At 44.7% G+C, this 25,140-nt stretch overlaps 1 protein-coding gene across 1 annotated transcript in view; it reads right to left on the bottom strand.

The window, feature by feature from the left end:
- Positions 1-25,140, bottom strand: part of FER1L6 (fer-1 like family member 6) — a gene marked incomplete at its 5' end in the record, with an annotated part of 170,748 nt that overhangs the window by 88,197 nt on the left and 57,411 nt on the right. Inside the window, 6 exons of the mRNA XM_081214331.1 lie at positions 2,032-2,209; positions 9,155-9,307; positions 10,815-10,934; positions 14,044-14,134; positions 17,385-17,485; positions 20,230-20,350. Coding sequence (XP_081070457.1) covers positions 2,032-2,209; positions 9,155-9,307; positions 10,815-10,934; positions 14,044-14,134; positions 17,385-17,485; positions 20,230-20,350 — 764 coding nt within the window. The remainder of the gene's footprint in view (positions 1-2,031; positions 2,210-9,154; positions 9,308-10,814; positions 10,935-14,043; positions 14,135-17,384; positions 17,486-20,229; positions 20,351-25,140) is intronic.

Here is a 25,140-nt window from a genome sequence, read left to right as displayed (position 1 = left end):
TAATTATTGGTTGAATGGATATGTTCTGAAGCATAAAATGAATGAAGAAAGGAAATTCTCCAGGAGGTGTGGAAGGCAGCCAAGGCCATTAATGTCAGGGCACAGCCGAGAAAGTTTATTAGGTCATTCCATGAAAAGAACATGCTGCAGAGGATCAGAAAGCTTTGGAAAAAGCCTTTTCTCTCCTCTGAATCGTTAGTAGCTGGGACAGCAAATATGTCCAGGTACCTTGGGTCTCTAGAGATAGTGTCTATAGAAATAAAAAGGTAACTTGATGTGGGTGTTTTCACCCAAAGATGAAAACTCTAAAGACAGGATGGAAAGCAGTGGAAATAAAGAAGGGTTTGGAGACAGTTTGGTCCATCATTTACTAGCTGTGTGATCTTGGGCAATTTCTAAACATTTCCAATACATCCTTTCTCCACCTGTAGAATGAAGAAACCACCCAAGGTTGGTGTGAGAAATAAATCAAATCCTATGTGTAAAGTGTATATGGCAGGGGTTGTGCATTTTTCAAAAAGACAGAGCTGAGCTTTCCTTGCCCTTACGCATTGATATTGGGCATGGAAACCACGAGCTGAACCACTGGATAAATCTCTCTAGAACTCTGTCTTCTCTAACTATTGAGCCATTTAGGTTCCACTGGCAGTCAAGTTCAGTCAACATCAGAGGAGCCTTGTGCAACACAGGAAACCTGGATTTGTAGACAGTCCTCCAGTGTTTCAGACACTGGCTCAATTCAAAACTCAACTTCAGTGGAAGGTAAAACTGTGTTCTACCCTATCTGAATTCAGCAGCAAGGATTGTGCAAATTGAAGCAATTTGGAAACAGAAAGCAAAATGCAACTGTAAGGCATTAATGCTTAGAATAAAGTTCAAAATTATATGGAAATGTAAATATGATGGCGCTCATAGAAAGTACCTACATAGAAGAGAGGATTATATAAACCATGCTGAACTGCTAAAAGTAGCCAACCCAAGAACCAAGTTAGAGAAACATGAGTGACCCCAATGATACCAGTTTCTACTGAGTCATTAATGGGAAATGTAGATGGCTGCTGTTTATGGGTCCAAACCCCAGTGCCATGTAAAAGGAAATCTGCTTTAATTCCACAGGTCCTATGAGCACAAGAACTTACTGATGTCTCTTTAAAAGACATCTTTTGCTTTATTATTTTTAAAATTGTATTTATTTTTGGCTGCATTGGGTCTTCGTTGCTGTGCGCGGGCTTTCTCTAGTTGTGGCGAGCGGGGGCTACTCTTTGTTGTGGTGCGCGGGCTTCTCATCATGGTGGCTTCTCTTGTTGCAGAGCACAGGATCTAGGCACGCGGGCTTCAGTAATTGTGGTACGTGGGCTAAGTAGTTGTGGCTCATGGGCTCTGGAGCACAGGCTCAGTAGTTGTGGCGCACGGGCTTAGTTGCTCTGCGGCATGTGGGATCTTCCCAGACCAGGGATAGAACCCGTGTCCACTACATTGGCAGACGGATTCTTAACCACTGCACCACCAGGGAAGCTCCAAAAAAGACATCTTTTGCTTTAAATGCAAACTCAATCTATATAGTCTGCTTACAAAGAAACTCATATTGCATTCTCTCCATTAACAGAAAAATATAAATATTTATTCCAGATATGTTTAATAACTTCACTTTATTCTTTAGATGGGACATTGGAAGGTCAGAAAGAAAATTTAGAAACTGTATTAAAAGAGGCAAATAGGGCTTCCCTGGTGGCGCAGTGGTTGAGAGTCCGCCTGCCGATGCAGGCAACACGGGTTCGTGCCCCGGTCTGGGAAGATCCCACATGCCACGGAGCAGCTGGGCCCGTGAGCCATGGCCACTGAGCCTGCGCGTCCGGAGCCTGTGCTCTGCAACGGGAGAGGCCATAACAGTGAGAGGCCCGCATACCGCAAAAAAAAAAAAAGAGGCAAATAAGTTGATCCTAAAATAGTATGCAAACAGCTCATGAATGCCACCCCTCAGAAGCCCACCAGAGACATCTTATGACCCTCTTGGCCCAGTGGGTACCATACCTTGGTAGAGCAGGTTAGCTGGGGGTTTACTGGTGCCAGCCCCTTTGGAGGACGTTTCTGCTTCATAGCCTGCTGGTAAGTTGTTCAAAATGGCACTAGAGTGTCTGGTGGAGCCCAGCCACATGTACACGTCAATTTTCGCTTGTATCGACCAACCAGCCGGCTGTTTTCTAGGAAGCTGGGGAAAGGTTACAAGGAAGACCACCTCATTAGTAGGAGCCATTGTGGGCCTCACTCTCTGAGAAAAGAGGTCCTTCCCTGGGGCTCCTATTAAAATGAGACCAACGACCCCCGTTGCCACGATGCACAGTTTTAGAGGAGGATCCAGGTTTAATGGGGCCTGAAGCTCAAGCAGGCCCTGTGCGATCATTTAAACCTAACAGGTAGGTATGGTTATTACCCCTGTTTTATAGATGAGAAAACTCAGGCTCAGAGAGGCTAAATAAGTTCCTAAGATCACTCAGCTTTTAAGTGACGGAGCCAGGACTCGAACCAGGGGAGATGATACCAGATCTGGGCTCTGGACTCTGAGCGCCCACAGCCTGCTTCTCCCCACACTGAGTTGAAATTCCCCTTCCCAGAACTTCCAATTGCCTTGAGTTCCAACCACAGCCTCTGCCTCTTTGCTTTGCTCAGAAGAACTGGAATTCTTCCATAGGTCAGGCCCCCGTGGGCTTGAAGGCATCTACCTGCCCTACCACGTTGTTTCTTCCTGCTAGACACCTCTCATCCCTTCACCCCTCCCTCATGCAGTGTGGTTTCAAATTCCCTTGCTACCCTGCTTTCCCTCCTTTGAATGTACTTGGATTTGTATTTATATTTATGTTTGTTTGAATTTGTGTTTATGTGTGTAGTAGTGTGTGTGTGGTGTGTGGGTGCGTGCGTTCTCAACATGTGAAGGACACAACTCAATGCAGAGCAGCTCCTTTATTTCTCCGTCACCGGGATTAGGGGACTCCTCACCCCCATCTAAGGAACCTCAGGCCCCAGACTCGGCTGGGTGCAGGATTTCTGGCAAGGCTTTCGCCCTGAAAGTGGCCACCTCTCCAGATCTTGTTGACTCTTCTAAGTGCCTCTTCTTAGTGTTTCCTAGGATTTCCCATCAATGCACAATTCCCCTTTCTTCTGCATCACTTCTTTTCCATGGAGAATCACAAAATCCCACTAGGAGAGGCTACCACTTGCTCTAACAATTTCCCAGGTACCCGTGGAAAGCCCCAGAACCCCAAATTGTGCCTGGTTGTTTGCCTGCCTTCCTGTCTTGCTCTGTGTGGTCCCTGAGAGGATTGTGAGCAAGTCAGTTCAGCAACTACTACCAAGTGCCACCAGACCTTGCTGAGGGAGTGGGGCCAGAAGGGCATCACAATGACTGTGACACAGTCCTGGGCTTCCCCTCCAAGAGCTCACATCTAGACAGGGAGGTCGACTTGCATTCACTTACTCAGATGCAAAGTCAAGTGTAAGAGAGAAGATGCCATAGGACCAGAGGAGAAGAAGCAGGTATATCCATCCTTTCTTGAATACTCACATGTTCCAGTAGGCTTTAATAAGTACTTTGGAGTTGGACTCATAGAGAAGGCATCCCAGGAAGAGGGAAGGGCCTGAACAGAGATACAGGGGCAGGAGCTAACTGTGGTGATTAGGGCTGACGTCTAGTGAGTGCTTACTTGGTGCCAGGGACAGATTTGCTAAGAGCTTTCAGCAAAGAAAGAGCTGGAACAGAGAATGACACAGATGAGGCTGCAGAATCCTGCTGAGTATAAGGAGGAGTTTAGATTTTATTCTTTAGGGAATGGGATGCCATTATTTATTCAGCTTTAAAAAAACAACTAAGGGGGCTTCCCTGCTGGCTCAGTGGTTAAGAATCCGCCTGCCAATGCAGGGGACACGGGTTCGAGCCCTGGTCCGGGAAGATCCCACATGCTGCAGAGCTACTAAGCCCATGAGCCACAACTACTGGGCCCACGTGCCACAACTACTGAAGCCCGTACGCCTAGGGCCTGTGCTCCACAACAAGAGAAGCCACCGCAATGATAAGCCCGCCCACCTCAATGAAGAGTAGCCCCAGCTCGCCACAACTAGGAAAGCCCGTGCGCAGCAACGAAGACCCAATGCAGCCAAAAAAAAAAAAAAAGTGATACTTCCAAAAAATTTTAAAAAAAGAAACAACTAAGGTCATTTTGCTGTTAGTAAAGACAACCAGTCTGTAACTCATAATTTTAAAAATTATAATAAGACAAATAACCCTCAATTCATCACTTCTACAATAATAATAGCTAAAATGCATTGTGCACTTGTTCAATCAAACAAATAGCTATTGAGAGCCTAAGGTTATTTTGTTGTAATAAAAGCAATCCCTCTGCCATCTGTATACAGCCCTAGGACATCAATTCACAAAGGCAGGATTTTTCACTGTCATATCTCAGTGATGTCCCCAGGGCCTAAAAGAGTACTTGGCACTCAGGAAGCACTCGGAAAATATTTGTTGAATTATTTATTTCTTTTTCTAATAATAATATTTTACATGTGCTGAGCACTTACATTGTCCCAGGCCCTGGTCTAATGTTCCTCCCTACACAGAGAGCGCCCTATTACTTGCATACTATTAACAAGCAATAAGTTATCATTCATCTTCATGACGACTGTAAAATAAATTCTTCCATTATGTGTATTTTAAAGATGAAGAAGTGGAGGCTCAGAGAGGTTAAGACAATTGTCCAATGTCACAGAGCGAGGCAGGGATAGAGTCAAGACTCAACCCGGCTGTACCTGGCTCCAGAGCCCATCCTCTTGGCCCAGGCTCCTCATACACTGGTACGTGTACCCGTGCATGTGAATTGCTGGGGCATCTGGTTAAAATATAAATTCTGACTCAGTAGGTGTGGGGTAGGATTTGAGATTTCTCCCTGTTGATGTTTATCCTGCTGGTCTATGGACCACAGTTTTAAGTGTTTGAGTAGCAAGACTCTTAACCATGCTGTGGTGCCCCCAAGCAGGTCTGATATCCTTTGCTTCTTAAAGTAAAACAAACACACAAAACATCCTTCATCTCTACTGCTATGAAAACAACCTGTGTATGGGAATTCATGGCTAGAAACCAAAACTCAGCTAACATCTTGTGAAAATGTTATACAAGGACCATGGCTGCGTGCCTAAAGTTTGCCGTTTATACATCTTTTTAAAAATACACACCTTGAACTTGTTTGCAAGACAATGCAGTCTCTCATTTAGGAATCCAAGTTGGAACTCACACACCATCACTGAGCACCTTCCTAGGTGCTTGCAGAAACAACAGCCCACGTTTCACTTCACGTGCATTTCCAGACTCAGCTGTCTTCCCTGCCTTCCCCTCCCCCACTCTCCTTTCTCACATGTGCTCCTGAAGCCTGACCAACCAGAGCAACTTCTCTCCTTTTAAGAATCGCATGGCAAGGCAGGGAGGGAAAGAGAAAAAACAAAAAGAAAAATAATTAAAGAATGCAAAATTGCGTCAAAAAAACTATGATCACCAATGTGTAAAAATTGCACGAGACAGAATGCTAAAGTCTTAGCCTCTCCTGTAACCCACCCACCTCCCCTCCTGGGTCCTGGTGAAATGCCAGCTGTCTTACAAAACAAGGGAAATCTTGGCCAGTCAGAAAAAGGAGAGAAAGATGGTCCCACAAACTGTGTTGAAGTTGGTCCATCAACATTAGTGTGAGAAAGGTGTGTTTGCCTTGTAGTGACTTCACTTTGAGGCAGAACCTGGAAGGGTGTCTGCAGCTTCCACTTTCTGCTGCATCCTAGGGAAAGCTGGATGGAAACCTGGAGGCCTGGGAGCAAGAGTCTGGATGCAGGGCTGTGGAGCAGAAGCCAGGATAGAGGTGGAAACGAGACTGAGGAGTGGCGGACTCGGCGCTAAGAGGTGACTCGAGAAAAAAGAAGATTGGGCCGCTGCGTCCATCTCCTCCCACAGGAAGAGTTTCCTTCTGGAATGAATGTCCTCCCCTGAGACTGAAGGGGGAGAACTCTGCTTTCCTGGACGGTGGGTTAGGCTGAGCTCAGCAAATTCTGTGGCAGCATTTTTAGTGACATTATGAATATATTTAGATTAGAGAGAAAGAAAGATCATGGAACAGGGACCATGAAAACCTGATTGCCGTTCCAGATTGACTATTACCTAGCCATGAGACTTCAGGTGAAGCAGCTTTGTTTCCTTTAGATTAATATTCCCTCAACCTGGGCCTCCTAGGCATAGCAGTTCCCTAAAATTTGTAAATAGCTATTCTAGATGAATAAGGTTGACAAGCATGGGTTGTAAAAGATGATTCCCGACTGCAGGACGTTGACTTTTCTACTGGTTGACGGGCACTGTGAAACTCCAAGAGGGGGACACAACCGCAACCTCTAAATGTGTTTGAACACGGGGTGTTTATGGCGCCGCTCAAAGGACAGCTGTTCCGTGGAACAAACTTTGAGGCGACTCTGGAAAAAATCTAGAGATCTGAGAGATTTACATTCTATGCTTTGTCTCACTGCACTTTCTAATTCCCAGTTAAGAAACCAGAGTGAGCAGCAGGTGGGTGAATCCTTTGTCTCCCTGGAGCAGCTCTTGCTTTGTTCAGATTTACCAATTCAGTGAAGAGAAACAGAGCCTAAAGGGAGGCGGTGGGAGGGAGTTAAAAGCAGGGGTAACAATCAAAACAGGAATGAAAATAGTTTTCATCTTATCAAGATGTTTCATCACGTCAGGACAATCGAACAACCTGTTCAACATTTACAAAGCTATCACCCAAAGCAATCCCAACGACAAAAGGAAAATCCAGATAAAGAAGTAAGCCAAGGCCACAGGGCAAAGGTCCAGAATTCCCAGTTAGGTCTATTGTGTGGCGTTAGTTGACAGTTGTGCTCTGTTCTAATTTTAAATAATTCTGGGGTACATCAAAATATTTAGGAAGGAATCACTTTACGCTGGTTTTCTCTTATTTTTAGCAGAGGGCTTTCTGAAATGATTTGCTATTTTTAAGACAGGTATTTCTTTCAACCCCAGAATTCCTTGGAATGAGAAAGCTGAAGAAATATTTGTGGTGAATAACTGGGGTGAATTTTTCTTTTTCAGTTACGGTTCTACAGAGGTGGGTTTAAAAATCCTTTTGTACACATGACAGAAAATATTGGGTTGGCCAAAAAGTTCGTTCGGGTTTTTTCCATAACATCTAACATACAGAACCACAAACACTTCCCTGGATGTGAAGGGGGCACACAATTCCAGAAATGTCCCCTAGATGTTGGACTTCCATTTGTTTGAACGCCAACATTTATTGCGTGATGACCCCAGGGGACGTACACTCTGTGTTCTTTTACGTGCAGTTATCCACTTAATCCTCAACATCATCCCCATTTGAAGGATGAAGAACAGGAGACACAGAGATGTTAAGTAACATTCCCCAAATCATACAGCTCCTAAATACTAGCCCTGGAATTCACTAAGAGGTAAAATTGTATTCCCCACAAATGCATATGTTGAAGTCCCAACCTCTAGTACCTTAGAATATGACCTTATCTGGAAATAGGGTCATTACAGACAGAGTTAACATGAGCTCAACCTGGAGTAGGATTTTTACACAAAGGACATCACAGGAAAAGAGACATGCACACAGGGAGAACATGATATAAAGATTGGAGTTATGCTCCCACAAGCCAAGGAGCTACCAGAAACTAGAAGCGTTGCTTCCCTAGCACCTGCAGAGGGAGCACAGCCCTGCCAATCCCTTTGTGTCGGCTTTCCAGCCTTCATAACTGGGCGATAATAAACTTCTGTGGTTTAAGCCACACGGTAGCACTTTGTTACAACAGCCCTAGTAAACTAATACAGATTCCAACCCAGATTCACCTTATTTCAAAGCTCAAGTATTAGACCAGTAAGTACCCTGTGATGCCTCTTCTGTCTGCCCCCCATAGCAATCACATCAACAGTAGATTCTAGCCATTGGATGCGCTTTGAGGCTATCTAATCTAGTTGCCCACTGCCATATTCATATCAAGGGGACAAAGAGCACATTGTGGACCTCCATTTAGGGAACTATTTCCCTGTCATGGCTCTTGGGGGGCCCAGTTCTGGCCTCTGGAAACACACACGTGCGCGCGCACACACACACAATCATCCCACCATCCACATGGAAGCCCTGCAAACACAAAATCTCTATCATGCTGTCAAATATCTCTTCTAGGTAAACATCGTCATATCCTCCCCTATTCTTCACATGGCATGGTTCTGAGCCTTCTCATCCTCCTTCTAAGGCAGTGGAAGAATAATTATGTCATAGCAAATAATCAGAACTCAGATTGGCAGGACATCCCACTGTGAGTTGGCAAAGTTCATCAGTCAGATCACACACTCTTGTTGCCAGCCATTGGTGAGTGTTAAGCTTTTGGACCAGTCTTTCTCCATGTTTGCTCAAATTCACTCCTGGGATAGAAATGTCTTTGTAGTAGAGGTAAAATACCCAGGGTCTCCAGGAAAGGCTCAAATCTTGATTTAAAGACAGTAGGATCTATCCAGAGATTGTGCCTATGACCCCGTGTTCATGAATGGTGCAGGGACCCAAGATGGAAAGACTATCATTTTTTTACATCCTAAACTAGAAGTTCTGTGGAATAGCAACCTCTCCTCTTGTTTTCTTTGGTCTAATCTTCCAAATGACCTCTTCTTTTCTCTTGTTTCTTAAACTTCAATTTTCTTTGAAGTCTATTTTTAAAATATAGATGAACTCGTATAAAATGATGCCATAGATAAATTACTCAAGAGAAAAGTAGAGAGGAAACTAATAGAAAAATGTTCATTCTTCTTAGTAATCAAAGCAGTAAAAATTAAAATAACCTTAAGATACCTGCACTAGATTTTTAAAAAAAAACACCTTATATGTCTCTGGTGACATAGTTATTGGAAAATTGGAAAATATTCAGCCCCAGGATGGTCTCCTAAAACACAGCTTGAATCAAGAGGGGGCAAGATGTTCTAGTTGTCCTCAGACTTTTGAAAGTCTCAGCATCAAGTCAGAGATCTGGGCACACACTAGGAATGCCGTGCAACCCAGGAAAAACAGAGATTCCCATCTTTGAGGCAAAAATAGTACAGGCTTACTTTGAGGAAGTGAGTTTTGATCTTCCCGCAGTGTTGACCCATCTGCTTCCTGATGGGGGAATAGAGCAAGTCCTTGGCGGCGATGCGGGCATATGCCACCCTCTTGTTGTTGCTCAGCATCCAGATGAAGATGTCAGGTATGGTGTGCTGTGGCTGTGGAGGCAGAGGGGATGGATTTGATAGGTGGGTGTTTACACGGCACCTCCAGGGTTCTCCTATCCTGCAACAGCACCCCTTCTGCACAACAAGTTCTGTGACTTAAACTTTCTGGGTACTGAAACACCTGTGCAGCCAAGCAAGTTAAGCGTGGCTTCTTTAAGAAAGTCTTAGGTCACGGAAGCCCCATACTCCAAACTGCTTATCGTGCTTTGACAATATGCAAGTCGGACCCGTGACTTGGCATCTTGGGTGGCCTATTTTTCTCCGTCTGCAGAACAAATGTTTGCTCCACCTTCCCATGGATTTTTTCTTTGCAATCTTGTAACCATGATTTAGCTTCCAGCATTGGACCTCCTAAGAGCCAGGTAACATTTCCAGAACATTCAAATGAAACGCCAAAAACAAAAATCCATGAATGTCTTTGGATGTCTTTCCATCTGCTCTTTAGGAAGGAAAAACAATTTTACAAGGGATTTTGTACCTAAAATATAATTGCTAAGTATTTTCGCTCCATTATAGGTCTTTATTCAGGAGAAACTGCACTAAATTGCACAGAAAATTAGACTTTAAAGTTGAGCTAATCAAGATAAGAATTGCAGAATTCCTTGCCAAGAGGCCCATTATGTTGTGAGTGTTTGAAATGCACATTGCTGAGCCAGTCTAGCTTCCAAAACAAAAGGGAGGCATACTGTCATAAACTAGGCTTTGACATTCTTGGACTGGAAGCAGATACTTTTTCTAACCCCGTAATCCTCTAGTGTAATTGGTACCCTAAGAAGGCATCCCTTCTCTCTTGACATGGAAACAGAGACATCCCTGTGGAGGTTTTCTGGCCACGCGGTCAGTCAGTCACAGACCTGGTTTGAACCTTCTGGGTGCTTATTAAAATTCCTGCATTCCAAAGTGACTATCTCACGGCTTGTTATGCCTCCAGGGAATGATGAATTTGCAACAGGAAAAAAAATTTCAAGAACAACAGAAGCAGTAAATCTGTACCTCTCCCTGAAAACTTCCGCCACAAAACCTAGTATTTAACAGAAGCAAATATGAGGACTTTTTTTAGATCATTCTAGTAGTCACCAGAAGATATTGCTTACAATTAACTTTAAAATGAGAAGCTGTTTGAACTTTTACTGGACATGAGTTTCAATTTCCTTGCAGTTAAAAACCTATCAAAGATCCCATGTTTATTTTGACTTTTCTTGAGCCTATTAAGGAGTGTGCTTTATTATTATTATTATTACTATTATTATTATTATTTAGAAATGTGCTTTTTATTTTGGCTGAATACTCAGGCTTCGTGAAAAAATCGATAAAGCCGTACATGTTTGGCTTAATTTAAAACCCCCTCCTTCACCCTTCAAACGAATGGTACCTGCTCAGCTCAGCAGGGCTTGAGAGAAAACACTGCTCATCTTTCATTCTTATCAAACATTCAAGCCCCACTGGGAAGATATTCGGTCTAATCTTTCAAATGACCTTTGCCTTTATAGTTGATTACCTCATCCACAAGAAAGCGGATTTTTTCCACAAAGTTTTGGGCTGCCTGGATCATTTCATCAAGAGAGAACTTTTTCTTCTGCTGCTGAGTGAGCCCCTTGGCCTCCTTGGCTATGGCCTCCTAAAACAAAACAAGAGTCGGTGTAGATCTTTCTAGAAATCTGGTTAGTGAGCACAGTCCTGTTGCTGGAGATTCCTGAAAGTGCTTGTAAGTTCCATGCAAGCGAGTGGGTCCTGCCCACTGGCTGCTTCATCTTGGAGTCCTCCACTCACTGGGCCTCAGGCACACTGGTCCTCAGGAGGTCTTAAAACACGCCCAGCTCCCTCCTCAAGACTGGGATGCTTAAGGTTCCTCTTGACCACATGTTCTCCCTAGACTCTGCATGGCTGGTTTCTCCTCACGCCTCCACTGCCATGAGACCACTGTCATACATTCTCCCACATTTTCCCAATCACCGTGGCCTATTAAAATGCCCTTCATTGAAAAAAAAAAAAAAACCCTTCATAATCATAACCTGTAATCGTTTTTATTTTTTGTTATCTATCTTCTGTCTTCCCCACTCAAATGTTAACTTTGCAAGGACAGGGGCCCCCTCGGTCTTATTCTCACCTTGAATACTGAGAGTCTGGCAGAGTTCCTGGCACATAGCAGGTGTTAAATAAATGTTTGTGAAATGAATAGACCAGTCAATAAATTCCTCAAGAACAAGCGCCCAATACTGACAGCCTTGTGTTTCCAGCACCCAGCACAGGGCCTGGCACCAAGGAAGCCCTCTGATTAGAGGACCTGAATACCTGCTATGGACCAGGCACTATCCTAGGAGCCAAGGCCTGGGACAAGAGGAGGACTCAAGCTTCTTTTCCTTGAGACTTTGACAGTTGTTGAGGTGAAAGCGATATATGCAAATAACTGAAATGTGTAATGCATCATGGGACCAAAGGGGCCAAAGCCAGGTTTCATGGATAACATATTTGTGCTGAGCAAAAAATGCATCGAATTCATCAGATGATAAGAAGAAAAAGTCCAGTCCAGGTGGAAGGAACAATGACATATGAAGGCACGTAATCAGTGAGGGTTCAGAATCATTGGCACGTAGATACGTGGAAAGGGAGCAACGAGAGACGAGGCTGGGAGACTAGGCTGGGACAAGACGGTGAACAGCCCTGTATATCATGCACAAAGGAATTTGGCCTTTACCTTATGAACAATTGGGAGACTCCAGGTTTTTGCTTTTGTTTTTAATAAATTTATTTGTTTATGGCTGTGTTGGGTCTTTGTTGCTGTGCACAGGCTTTCTCTGGGTGCGGCAAGCGGGGGCTACTCTTTGTTGCGGTGCGTGGGCTTCTCACTGCAGAGCACGGGCTCTAGGTGCGTGGGCTTCAGTAGTTGTGGCACGCAGGCTCAGTAGTTGTGGCTCGCGGGCTCTAGGGCACAGGCCCAGTAGTTGTGGCGCACGGGCTTAGTTGCTCCGCGGCATGTGGGATCTTCCCAGACCAGGGCACGAACCCGTGTCTCCTGCATTGGCAGGCGGATTCTTAACCACTGCGCCACCAGGGAAGCCCTCCAGTGATTTTTTTAATCAAGAGAGACCTAAGCAGATTTGTGTTTTGGAGACCATTCTGGCTGTGGTATGGAAGGTGGACTGGAAGAAGATGACTGTGATAGCCCTGGCCAGAGACGCTAAAGCACTCGGGTTAGGCAGTGGTCCTGGGGATGAAGAATAGAGTGAGTGCCAGAGTCTTTAAGGGCCGGGGTCTCAACCTGGCCTGGGGTCAAAATGACTGTTCAGTGTGAGGTATAGCAGGGGTCCCCAACCCCCAGGCTGTGGACCGGTAGCGGTCCGCGGCCTGTTAGGAACCAGGATGCACAGCAGGAGGTGGGCGGCGGGCCAACGAGTGAAGCTGCATCTGCCACTCCCCATCGCTCCCCATCGCTCCCCGTCGCTCCCCATCACTCCGCATCGCTCCCATTACCACCTGAACCATTCCCACTGCCCCCCTCTCCCGCCCCCATCCGTGGAAAAATCGTCTCCATGAAAGTGGTCCCTGGAGCCAAAAAGGTTGGTGACCGCTGAGCTACAGGATTCAAAGTTGATTCTTAAGCTTCTGATTGGAGCAACAAGTGAGGCTGGTGGTACCAATACAGGACAGGGAATGAGCTTTGGTGGGCAGATGATGGGCTGAGTGGGATACATTGAGTCAGAGGTGCCATGAGGCAAGCAGCGGACGTGTCCACCCAAAGGCTGGAAATGCGGAGAGAAAGCTGGGCCACTGCAAAGCACTGAAGTCTTGGGCTTGTTCAGGACAAGGACTGTCGGACACAGGAAACGAGAGAGCTGTGCGGGCTGTCTGTGGAGGACGGGCACCGCAGAGACAGTCAGAGGTGCTGAGGAAGACGTGCAGTAGGAAGCAGATCTTACGTAGGGTGGGAATCTGGCCTCCTTGGCGTAGAGGACACAAAACTTCATTTATTGTTCTGGAAAGCCGGATGAGTCAAGTGTTCAGAGACTCGGGCTTTAGTCTCTGGAGTATGATTAACCAGCTGTGACCCTTAAATAAAATCATTTAACCTCTGTGGGCCTCATTCACATCTTTAAAATGTCCCTGGCCAAACACTGAGTAATTTTATTTTGCAGAATTATCATGGCCTCATACAAGACGTCCCTTGGTGCCATTGCTGGAACTGAAGTTTCAAGGAGAGATAATCAGGGTCTGACTCGGTCTGGCGTTTCTCAGTCGTCACTCATTCAATAGGGACTGAACATCTCTAAGGCACTCAGCACTGTGCAGGGTCTCCAGGGCACAGAGAGGTACCAGCCACTGCCGTGCCCTCAGGTAGTGCTCACAGCTTTTCACACAATTCATAATGGGAGGACACCAAGGAGAGGTAGTTATTTCTTTTCGTCTCTCAGCTTAGGAGGCAGAAGGTTAAGTGAAAGAGTCCACAGCCTTTGACAAAATACAAGCGTCAAGAAAATGAACAATCCTACATCAGAATAGAATATAGGGCTGGTGGGCTTCTAGCTCATTCTTGTAAACCTTCAGTAAATGCTAGTTCCTCTCCAACTCACTCATCTATTTATTCCCTTCTCATTCTTCTATATCACACAACTGTATAACTTTTAGAACTTTATCCTCATGTGCTCTATGACCTATGCTTCATCCATGAGGTTTATTTTTAAAGCACACGTTTTAGTTCTTTGCAAAAGTATAAATAGATTTTCACATACCAGCTCCTGCCAACAGAGCGTAAGTCGTTTCTTATCTAAATTGGTTTGGTTCAACATCTTGGGTTTCTTTTCCACTTCAGAGATAAAGGCACTATAAGAGAATAACAGTTTTGAAACCTACTTAGTGAAAATTCATTTATATAATTCCAGAGATTTGCAAGTATACTTTCTGCAATACAATGGGAAAGTTGATGAAGCCACAGAACCAAGATTCTTCATTTTGGATTAAGCAGTAAGTCACTAACTTTTCTATGAGAATGGGAAATAGTTCCAGGCCTCACATTAGTTTCGGGGATGTTTGTTTTTCTACTTTCTTTCAGTATATACCTATTGTGATTCCTATCCAAGTTCATAACAGCAAACCCAAAATAATGCAGTTTTCCTTTATCTTACAAATTTAACACACACCAAAATGTTCCTGAAAATTGTATGTAGAGCCAATATTTTTGACTCAAAACTGGGCAACGTCTTCACATCTTTAAAACCATACAAAGGACTGAATAGTAATGTCTTGAGGGATGAAGTTCAAAATGTGTTCAATAGGAAAATGGTAATGGTTATGAATGCAACTGAAGAAGAAACAGAAATGACTTTAAATTTGGGGAAATAAGATATTCCCTCATCAGCAATAAGTTAAATTAAAATCGATACCATTTTCACTTACTAAAAACCAGATAATATTCAAGGTTGATAATATTCAAAGGGAAATAGTCACTCTCCTCTATTATGATAGGAGAGTGTTAATTATTATAATGTTTAAGAGGTTATTTGACAGCATCTATCAAAATTTAAATGTCCATATAATTTGATCCAAAAATTATACTAGAATTCTATCCTTCAAAAATAACTGAAAATTCTTGCAAAAATATGTTTACATATTAATGTTTATTGTAGCATTGTTTATAGTAGCAAAATAAATCAGAACAACTTAAAAATAAGGGACTAGTTAAATACTACATGATACATATCACGTGGTTGAACATTGGGGATGACTATTAGGTACTACTGTAGAAAGATACCAGTGATACATTGCTGAGTGAAAAAGCAATCTGCTGAACAAAGTGTGTGATGTTTATGAAGAAATATAGAGTATTTTTATGAATGTGTGTGTTTGCAAATGCACAGAAAAAAAGGAAGACAAATCAAACTCTTCTCTCTGAGCGGGATTGGAGAGAGAGTTGAAACACTTTTCCTTTATACATCCTGCATTTTGTCGTTGTTGAAGATGAGCATGTAGTATTTCTGTGATGAAAAGAATCAATTACAAAAGAACAAAAGGGGGATCTAAGATGCCATACCTCCCAGGGAGGGGTCCCACCCCAGAGCTCTGCCTGCTGGTAATTGGAAACTTCAATCAGAAATTCTCTTTGGACATACTAGTCATTGCATTTTCTCTTCACGTTTAAAAAGAATAAAAAGGAGTCTATTTTGAGGAGGGAGTCTTGGTACCACCTGTCTACCCTTCTTTCCTAGAGGCAGAAGGAATCCATTCCACTCCCAGGATGGTCAGCTCTAGGAAACATTATGGATGCTTCTAATCTCTCTCCCTTCCTCACAGGGGGAGAAGTAACTTATTTCCCCATCGGAATGGGGATAGATGACTTTGGCACATGATTCTGTTCACTCCTCCTCTTTCAGACCCGGCCCAATGCCAGCCGTGGGCAGCCTCCTCACCTATACACAGCAGGTGGTCTGTCCCTTCCGGGGGGAGCCCCAGAGTCCAGCTGCTCAACCTCAAACAGGTGGGGGGACCACAAAATCTCCTTGACCTCAGGTACAAACTTTTTTCTCAAATCCAGGTTTACCAAATATAAAATGAACGTTTGATCTCTGTCTGACCCTCATGAATATTTTTTTCAGTTGGCTTTAAACTTGAAGAGAAAAGGGAATAATTATCACTTCCAAGTAACCCCCTAATAGAGAAAAGTTATTGAGCTATAAATTTGCCCACTATTTCTAAAAATATGACCAGGAAGCTTTTAAAGATGCTTCAAGGGATTTGCAGGTGACACTTAGCTCACAGCAGGAGTAGCACTGATATATATTGCTTCTATATGAAAAACAAAAAAGAAATAAAGAGAGAAAAAACTACATATTTCTGTGCTTTCTTTTTTTTAAGTAAAAAAGGCTTGGGTAGTTGAGAGATTAGGAAAGACAAAACTTACAAAGCTGAACACGAGAATCTATTAATTTTTTTCTTTGCATCACATGAATAGGCACTCCTTTTCTATTGATTCTCTTATCACGAATTCTCCTTATTGCTCAAGTCTTGACCTAATTCATCAGGTTGCTTCCTTATGGGGAAGCAGCCTCTAAGATGGCCCCAGTGATCCCCACCTCCTGCTTTTCTTGCCATTGTGCAATTCATCCCCTTTGAATGTGCACTGGTCCTAGTGACTTGCTTCTAACAGAAGACATCAAGACTGATGGGATGTCATGTCCAAGATTAGGTTATAAAAGACCGTGACGTCCATCTTATTGGCATGTTCTCTCTGACTCTTCTTTCTTGCTTACTCTGATGCAGTCAGCTGCCATGTTGTGAGAGGTAGCTTGGAGAGGCTCACGTGGCAAGGAATTGAGAATGACCTCCAAACAACAGCTAGCAGGGAACTGAAGTCCTTAATCATCCTCAATCCAACAGTTCATGAAGAACTGAATTCTGCAAATGTCCGTATGAGTGATCTTGGAAGTGAGTCCTTCCCAGTTGAGCCCTGAGGTAACTGTAGCCTTAGTCAATGCCTTGACTGCAGCCTGGGAGAGGTCCTGAGCAAAGGACCCAGCTAGGCCACACCTGCATTCATGACCCAAGAAACTGTGAAATAATAAATATGTGTAAGCCACTAAATTTGAGGGTTATCGTTACTCTGTAATAGATAACTAATACACCCTATTTTTTCATCTTTTATTATATTGTCTACCTCCTGGAATAAGAGTCATTAAGTGGTGCTTATTAATGTGGTATATAAAAAATTCTATTAAATAGCATTTGATATAATTTATCCATCTAATTGCCAAATAGTTGTTGAGTACCTACCAGATGCAAAGAGCCATGCTGGACACTAACACTACCAGCATTTTTCTTGTTTCATAAAATGTCTCTGCAGTCTTTCTTTTCTTCTCTTTTCCTTTTTTTTTTTTCCCCTTTTGCTTTATGTTTTAGTTAAGTGTCAGGAAGCAGTAGTGAGCCCACAGTTGCAGCTAAATTACTGAACAAAATTAAGATGGATATAACACTATTCAATGCCCATATGAATGCATGTAAAATCGACCATTTTCTAAGGTAATTAAAAGCTGATTCCATATCTGCTGAGCTACCCAGATGACAGCTGTCTCTGCAGTACCTGCTTTGACTGATGAAGTCAGTGAGTACCATCTTCATTTTCTCTTCCGGGGCTTCCTCTGAAATCTTAATCAGTTCTTTCACTTCCTCAATACCTTCTTCCTGAAAACAAACCACAGAGGTGGGGGGATGAGAGGTGGGAATGAGACACCATAGTGGAGATACTGATTCTAACACCCACAGAAATAATACTGAGCTAATATTTTGTTTTGAAAATGAAGGAACATATCTCTTGTTTTTTCTTGTATGTCTGAACAGGGAAATGCTACTGCATTCTAACTTCGAACCTTCCGTTCTTAACTGGAATTGGTCCAGATTCAAGTCTTCTCCTGTGTTGCTCAAACTCATTGTTTCTGTCCAAGATTTATTCCTGAACTGAGTTCCATTTATTTAGAATCTACTTTGTGAGGGAAACCTAATGTCATGGGAAATACCTAACAAAGTAGAGTAAATTAGATAGAATTATCAAAAACTTCAAAAGCAATGTTCATGCCAGTTTGTTATATAGGAGTATAACCACACTGAATAATCCCTGAAACTAACAAGCTATCAATTCTTCTGATTATGGGAGTTTTTGTCAGGGGTGGGATGTTGAGGGAAAAGGAGACAGGTTGTATATGACAATGGCTATATGCTTGTGTACTTAATCATTGTACTTTTCCTTTGGATCCTAAATTCTAGGATTCCATTTCATGGCTTGGAGGAAAATGGCACCCAAGGGGCAATGTAGATGTCACCACTGCTTTGCTAGAATTTACAGAAACGACATCCTCCATCACATGCCTAGGGACATATACTTCCCTCTTTCCCCCTTCACTATAAGTACAGGCAACACTGTGGAGCGGTTAAAGTTTTAGGCTTGGGGGCTTCCCTGGTGGCGCAGAGGTTGAGAGTCCGCCTGCCGATGCAGGGGACACGGGTTCGTGCCCCGGTCCGGGAAGATCCCACATGCCGCGGAGCGGCTGGGCCCGTGAGCCATGGCCGCTGAGTCTGCGCGTCCGGAGCCTGTGCTCCGCAACGGGAGAGGCCACAGCAGTGAGAGGCCCGCGTACCGCAAAAAAAAAAAAAAAAAAAAAAAAAGGTTTAGGCTTGGGAGTCAGACTACCTACAACATCCAAATCCAGGCTTTATCAGGTGACCTCACCCACTTCTGCCCAGTTTCCTCATCTGTAAAACCTGGTAATAATGGTACCCACCTCTAGCCCCATAGGGAGATGTGAACTTCTTCAAACCGTGCTTGGTGCTTAGTAAACATTCAGTCAGGTTAGCCATGATGTGCCACGCATGGCAGGGATCCTGGCTCTGAGAAAGAATTAGAAACAAGTGCTCAAGGCTACTACGGCCTCTAGGGATAAAAAAATTCTGATTTGTTTGGTCAAGCCTTTTAGAAATAAACTACTTTGTCTGAAGGAGAAGCAAGACCAGCCGTAAAAAACGAGTCCATGGCCTCCCCATGGCATGACTCCAAACCCGGCCTCCATGACCACTTTCAGGCTCCATCTCCATGATGCCTGGAATCCCCATGGCCAGAGGCAATACTGTTTTTTTGTTTGTTTGTTTTGTTTTAATTAATTAATTTTATTTTTGGCTGTGTTGGGTCTTCGTTGCTGCACGCGGGCTTTCTCTAGTTGTGGTGAGCGGGGGCTACTCTTCGTTGTGGTGCATGGCCTTTTCATTGCAGTGGCTTCTCTTATTTGCGTAGCATGGGCTCTAGAGTGCAGGCTCAGTAGTTGTGGCGCATGGGCTTAGTTGCTCTGCGGCATGTGGGATCTTCCCAGACCAGGGCTCGAACCCGTGCCCCCTGCATTGGCAGGCGGATTCTCAACCGCTGTGCCACCAGGGGAGCCCCCAATACCGTGTTTTACACAATTGGAGACAGAATTATAAAGCAAACGGGAGAGAGAAACGTGTGCTTTTCTTCGTGTGGGTTTTCAATGAATGAGAGGGATCAGACCAGGGTCCCGTGGTGAGGCACAATGGGCCAGAGAGGAGAGGACACTGCCCATGAGATGTGTGGGCTGGAAAGAGAAAGGCGGAGTAAACGAGAAGGAATCACAAAGGGAAGGAGATACCGAAGAAGCAGTGTCCCCAGGTTTTCTTCCCCGCCTCTACCCCGCAGGGGTTGGGTGGGACAGCCTAGTATTTTTCACATATAGGTGCTGTTTTAAATACTTTCACACATTCAATTCCTCAAATAATTCTGAAGGAAAAGAACAGGATATGATGGAAGAGGGTAAAAGGGAGCAAGTAAGAAGGTTTCTCTGAGGAAGTGCTTAAATATGAGCCCTAGAGGTTGACTGGGCTTCACAGGAGAAGCGTGAAGGGGAAAAGCAGCCCTGGCAGAGGGAACAGCATGGAGGTGGCTAGGAGGCACAGAGGAGCTTGGTTTCTTTGAGACACCTGAAAGGAGACCAGCATGCTTGGAACACAGTAAGGAGGAAGAGCACGTGAGATGTAGGACTGGAGAGGTGTCAGGGCTTGAACTTGGAGGAATTGTCCACCGTGTTAAGGACTTAGGATTGTATATTAGTTGAAGCTAAGATCTATCCATTTTGTGAGAAAGCTGTCCATCCCCTGCCTTTGGAGATTGGGAAAGTGGCCTATCCCTAGGTCCTGTAACAGTTAGAAACAGAGCAGGGATTTGAATTTGGATAATTTGATTTAAAGTCACGGGGTTTTGCAAAATGTATTCTCATTCCCCTGGGTCCGTGTGGTAGGAGCCAGGTGTCCTCCAAATGCAGCAGCCTCAATTCACCTGAGGTCAAGACCCTCTACTGGGTGGAAAACAATCCCCTTTGCCTCCAGCTTCCCAATATTCAAATCCATCACCTGTCAGAGTCACCTACCAGAAGGACCGCCATTTTCTCCAGCATGTTGGACCAATGCAGCCTAAACGTCTGGTCTCCCCAAGAACTGATGAAATAGACACAAGGCTTCTTGGCCTCGAATGGCAAATAGTTGTAATTCCTGGGAAAACACATTAGGTCTGGAAGTTAGTTGGTGATCAGTGTTTTTCAGACAATCCCAGTAACCTGTTCATGTTTGTATGTTCTGGGTGGGTTGGGGGAAGGGTGATGACAAAATAGTCAAACTATTAATTCCATCCTTAGCCTTTACTTGGGGATCCATGGACAATAAGCAACGAACTGTTATATGGCTACAGTGGTGAGGTAATAATAGCTACCACCCTCTGACCCAGGGCAAAGTTTAGAAATGATCACCAGAGGGAAGGCAAGCCCTCTTCAAGGAGAAATTCTCTTTCCAGTTGAGAGGAGAGAGAAAGGAGAAAAACTAACATATTTTTCCTTTTAATGTCTATATGCTGGGCCCTGACTGTGTAAGGATCAACTGAGATAACAGATGTGAATGTATTTTATAAACTGAAATCGCTAGAGAAATCTAAGAGGGTAATAATATGAGTGAAGATGAAGTCATGAGCTTCAAACTAAACTTCAGCATTCCATGGCTCGCCGTCCATTCATCCATCCATACAAAATTTATTGTTGCTGGGCATTGGTGCCAGTAATGCAGATGACCTGCTTGAGTAAGAAGGGACGAGAGGGATGGCAAAGTAGCTGGAAGGGGAGCTGTGGAGCCAAAGAGAATGGCTGATGGTGATGGTTGGATATGCTTAAATGATGATAAGAAAAAAAGTTAAGAGGATGAGACTGAAGACAGAAAAGAAGGAGCTAACTGGTAGAATTCAGTTCCCAAGGAGGAAAGGGATGGATGTCAAAGCAGGGAAGATGGGAGAGGTGTAGCAAAAAGCTGAAGTTCCCTGCCTAAAGACAGCTATAGTCTTTTTTTTTTTTTTTTTTGCGGTACGCGGGCCTCTCACTGTTGTGGCCTCTCCCCGTTGCGGAGCACAGGGTCCAGACGCGCAGGCTCAGCGGCCATGGTTCATGGGTCCAGCTGCTCCATGGCATGTGGGATCTTCCCGGACCGGGGCACGAACCCGTGTCCCCTGCATCTGCAGGCGGACTCTCAACCACTGCGCCACCAGGGAAGCCCAAGACAGCTATATTCTTAACTAGGTTTGCCCCCAGCCGCCTGTAATTGTCCCACAAACACCTGGGTCTGTGTGCAGAGAAACGTGGAAGGCAGGCCAGAGGCACATTTCTTGTCATGGGCGTGGTTGGACAGGTGGCCCTAATAAATGTGGACAGTGTTTGGAGTCACGCGTGCTTATAGAGGCTGGGCTGGCGTGGTGAGGTGAAAGAGAGAGCTTTGTTTCCATTCCAAAAAGCTACAGGGAACTTCAGCCTGAAAGAATGCATGGTTGTTCTTTTTAGCTCTCCAACCTCCAGATTTCTTCTAGAGGCCATAAAGTTAGCAAAGGTGCCCCATGGTCTGTTCTGCAGAAAATAAACCAGCAGGCGTCCATTCAGAAGAGAAGCCAAATACATTCTTGGCAGAAACTGAGGTTATTATTCCAGCAGGAGAACAAAATACAAATTAAAAATAAAGAAGTTCCGAAACTGCTCTTTCCTTTATCTTGTGAAAAATTATGGCACTGAGAATCCTGCACCTAAATAAATGCCCACTCATTGTTGTACTTTGTTCCAAGGTTTCTTTGGTTTGGATGATTTTGTGCTAATGTTGTTCAGAGCCTCTGTCTTTGGTGCCCAGGGTCCTCCGGGTCTTACTGGGTCAGCATGGTCCGGGATGCGGTGGTCTTTCAGGCAAATGACAATGCAGATGGAGGACAGCAGATGGGAGGGCACCACGTTGCCAGTGGGAAGAGAAGCCTGCCAGTTTGAATGGCTGCCCTGACGTACGACCGGCCTTGTGACTTTGGGCAAGCGTGGGCCTGGAACCCTAAGAAGCAAATGATGACCCGACTCTGGATGTCTTGTGCTCCAATCTCATTCTTGAGCTCCGGCCCCATATCTGAGCTGTATGGGAAGGCACGTGCTTTGTGAAACTGGAAAGCCCAGAACAAATGCAGGGTGACGTTTCAAGTGTCCTCCTAAACCGCCCCTTATACGGTGGTATTTCAGTGGAGGCAACAGACAAATTGTGTGTGTGTGTGCATGTGTGTGTATGTTGTGTGTGCACGTGCGTGCATGCGTGTGTGTGGTGGGTCTATTAGAGAATCTTCCGGTTCAGCTCCTGCCACCCTGGCTTGCCACGATGTGGACAGAGCCTCGATATAGTGACAGGAATAGAAAGCCCCAGAACAGCAGCATGACGTTTAGGTCTCTTCGAGCCAGCCCGTCAGGACTAATGTGAGGCCCATCTGAGGGCTCCGTAGAGCTTTCATTTCCTCTCAAACCCTTCCCACACTACATCCCCTGACGTCCCCGCCAACAGTCAACACCGGGCTAGTCTAACAAGGTGGGGATGTTTTCACTGCCAAAAGGATCCAGGTGAAAGGATGCAGAGTACCACTGAGCGTCTCATAAAAGCCTCCCAGAGCTGCCCATCCTGTTCATTGATGGCCTCAGTTTCGAGACTGTACCACTGAGCGTCTCATAAAAGCCTCCCAGAGCTGCCCATCCTGTTCATTGATGGCCTCAGTTTCGAGACTGGACAGAGAAGCCATTAAAGGGCTGGGAAGTTTGGGGTCCTTTTTGGTGCGTGTAAAGGAGGGTGGCCGAGTGTGGCTGCCAGGGACCCTTAAAAAAGGCCCCAAAGAAGGTGGTCCGTGGGAGGGGGAGTGTGGTCCATGGGAGAGACAGGATTTAGAAAATGTAGGCCATGCTCAAAAATGAGAGGACAAGCAGCTAGGGTTATTTTCACTTACTGCTTCCTACTTTGTCCCAGACAATCGCTTTCTATCCCTTAAGCTCATTCTCGCCCTTTAGGGTGTCACCTTTGTTATGACTTTTCCCATCTCTTCACCTCCTCCACTTCCCCTCTCTACCCACATAGTACCCTGTGCCCAACCCGGTTATAGCATGTCCTTAACTCATTCAGAAACAGTTATGAGCGTCTACTACGTGCCTGGCATGGAGATGAGCAGATCCAAAGGCGAACGAGACACAGTCCTTTGCCCTCAGGGTGCTCACAGTCTAATAGGGAGACAGACTAGTAAAAATATCTTAATGCAGTGTGATTAGTGTTTGATGGAGGTAAGAAGTCCAAATAAGACTTGGGATTCAGGGAAGGGAACTTGAACTTAGCCTTGAAAGGTAACGGAAGCGAGCAGTTCTGAGGAGGGCGCTTGTTGCCTCTGGCAGAAAGAAGAGAGTGTTCAAAGGCCCAGACACAGCAAAAACCACAGGACCCATCTGGGGAATGGCTCTGCGGGAACGCTGGGGTTTGGGGAATACCCAGAGGTTATCATAGAGAAGTGGGTAGGGGTCAAATCAACAAAATATGCCCTCTGGGCTTCCCTGGTGGCGCAGTGGTTGGGAGTCTGCCTGCCGATGCAGGGGACGCGGGTTCGTGCCCCGGTCCGGGAAGATCCCACATGCTGCGGAGCGGCTGGGCCCGTGAGCCACGGCCACTGGGCCTGCGCGTCCGGAGCCTGTGCTCCGCAATGGGAGAGGCCACAGCAGTGAGAGGCCAGTGTACCGCCAAAAAAAAAAAAAAATGTCTTCTGAAATTAATTCTGAAAGCCACAGATAGCGAATGTATAATGTCAATCAGGGGACTGGGGAGTTCAGACAGATAGTTTGGTGAATTTCTTGAAACAGATCCAAGCCAGGTAAGAGGTGTTTAAAATAATCGAGGCCAAAGGTTCTGACAGGCCAGATTCAAGAAATGGCAATAGAGAACACACTTGAGAACTCGAATTGACCAGACTACATCACTAATTGGATACGGGTAGGAAAGGAAAAGAGAACAATTGCCAACTTTCTGATCTGTGGCTTGGAGGATGCAGACAATGGTATGACAGGTCTCTGAGATGGGAAAGATAGGAAAAGGGGCAAAGTTGTCTGTGAAGACAATGAGTCTGGTGAATAATCCAGGGACACCCAAATGGAGGGGTTTGGACCTGTTCCTCAGGAAGGAAGCCCGTCTGGGGAAATAGATGTGAGAGTCATTATTCTAACAGTGGTCAGTAAGCCATGGGTTCATGCCCAGAGAGAGAAGGGCAAAGATTGAAGAGAACTAATGATGTGGTTCCAATCCCCTCACATGTGAACAGGGAAAGCAATGTTCTCTTATGACAATCCAGCGAGATCATATTTTTTTACTCATAGCATAAAGCTCAGAACACAGAAGAATCTCTCTACGTGTGGCTTTCCCTTCTCATAAACCATTTGGTTGACATCACTTTCTTAAGACAGTTCTATAATTTCACTTCTCTTTGCATGTTGAAATGTTACTTGGATTAACGATCAGTGAGGGTACATGTAGGTGCCCCAGCAGTTTTCTGAAACGGTCTTTTCTGGTGGCTGACACTCATTTTTGAGTTCTTCAGTTTGATGGTGGGCAAAAATAAGATAATAAATCATGTATCTAATAATTCCACCAACCTGTGTTTACATTATATTCAGATGACTATAACAACTGTTAATAGGATTTTGCATTGAAATTTTAACATCTGACCTTCCTACCTTGTTATGCTCCAAAGTTATAGAATGAATGGAGCTTCAGATATGATCATAATAACCATCATCATTGCTCTGCCCTTAAATGAATTCCCTGGATGTGTCGTTTGGAGAGTTGTCAACATGTTACTAAGAATTCAGGAGAGTGGCACTTACCATGTTGCCTTTGTTTGCACCTTGTCCTTATAAATAAGATAAAGAATGTTTCCAGTTTTAGGGAAGAACTGAATCAAACAGTCCCAGAAATTGGTCAAG

Source organism: Mesoplodon bidens (assembly GCF_964165515.1).
Source record: "Mesoplodon bidens genome assembly, chromosome: 16".
Classification (NCBI taxonomy): Eukaryota; Metazoa; Chordata; class Mammalia; order Artiodactyla; family Ziphiidae; genus Mesoplodon; species Mesoplodon bidens.
Note: the sequence above shows the minus strand (reverse complement) of the source record. Positions and strands in the feature narration are given on the sequence as shown.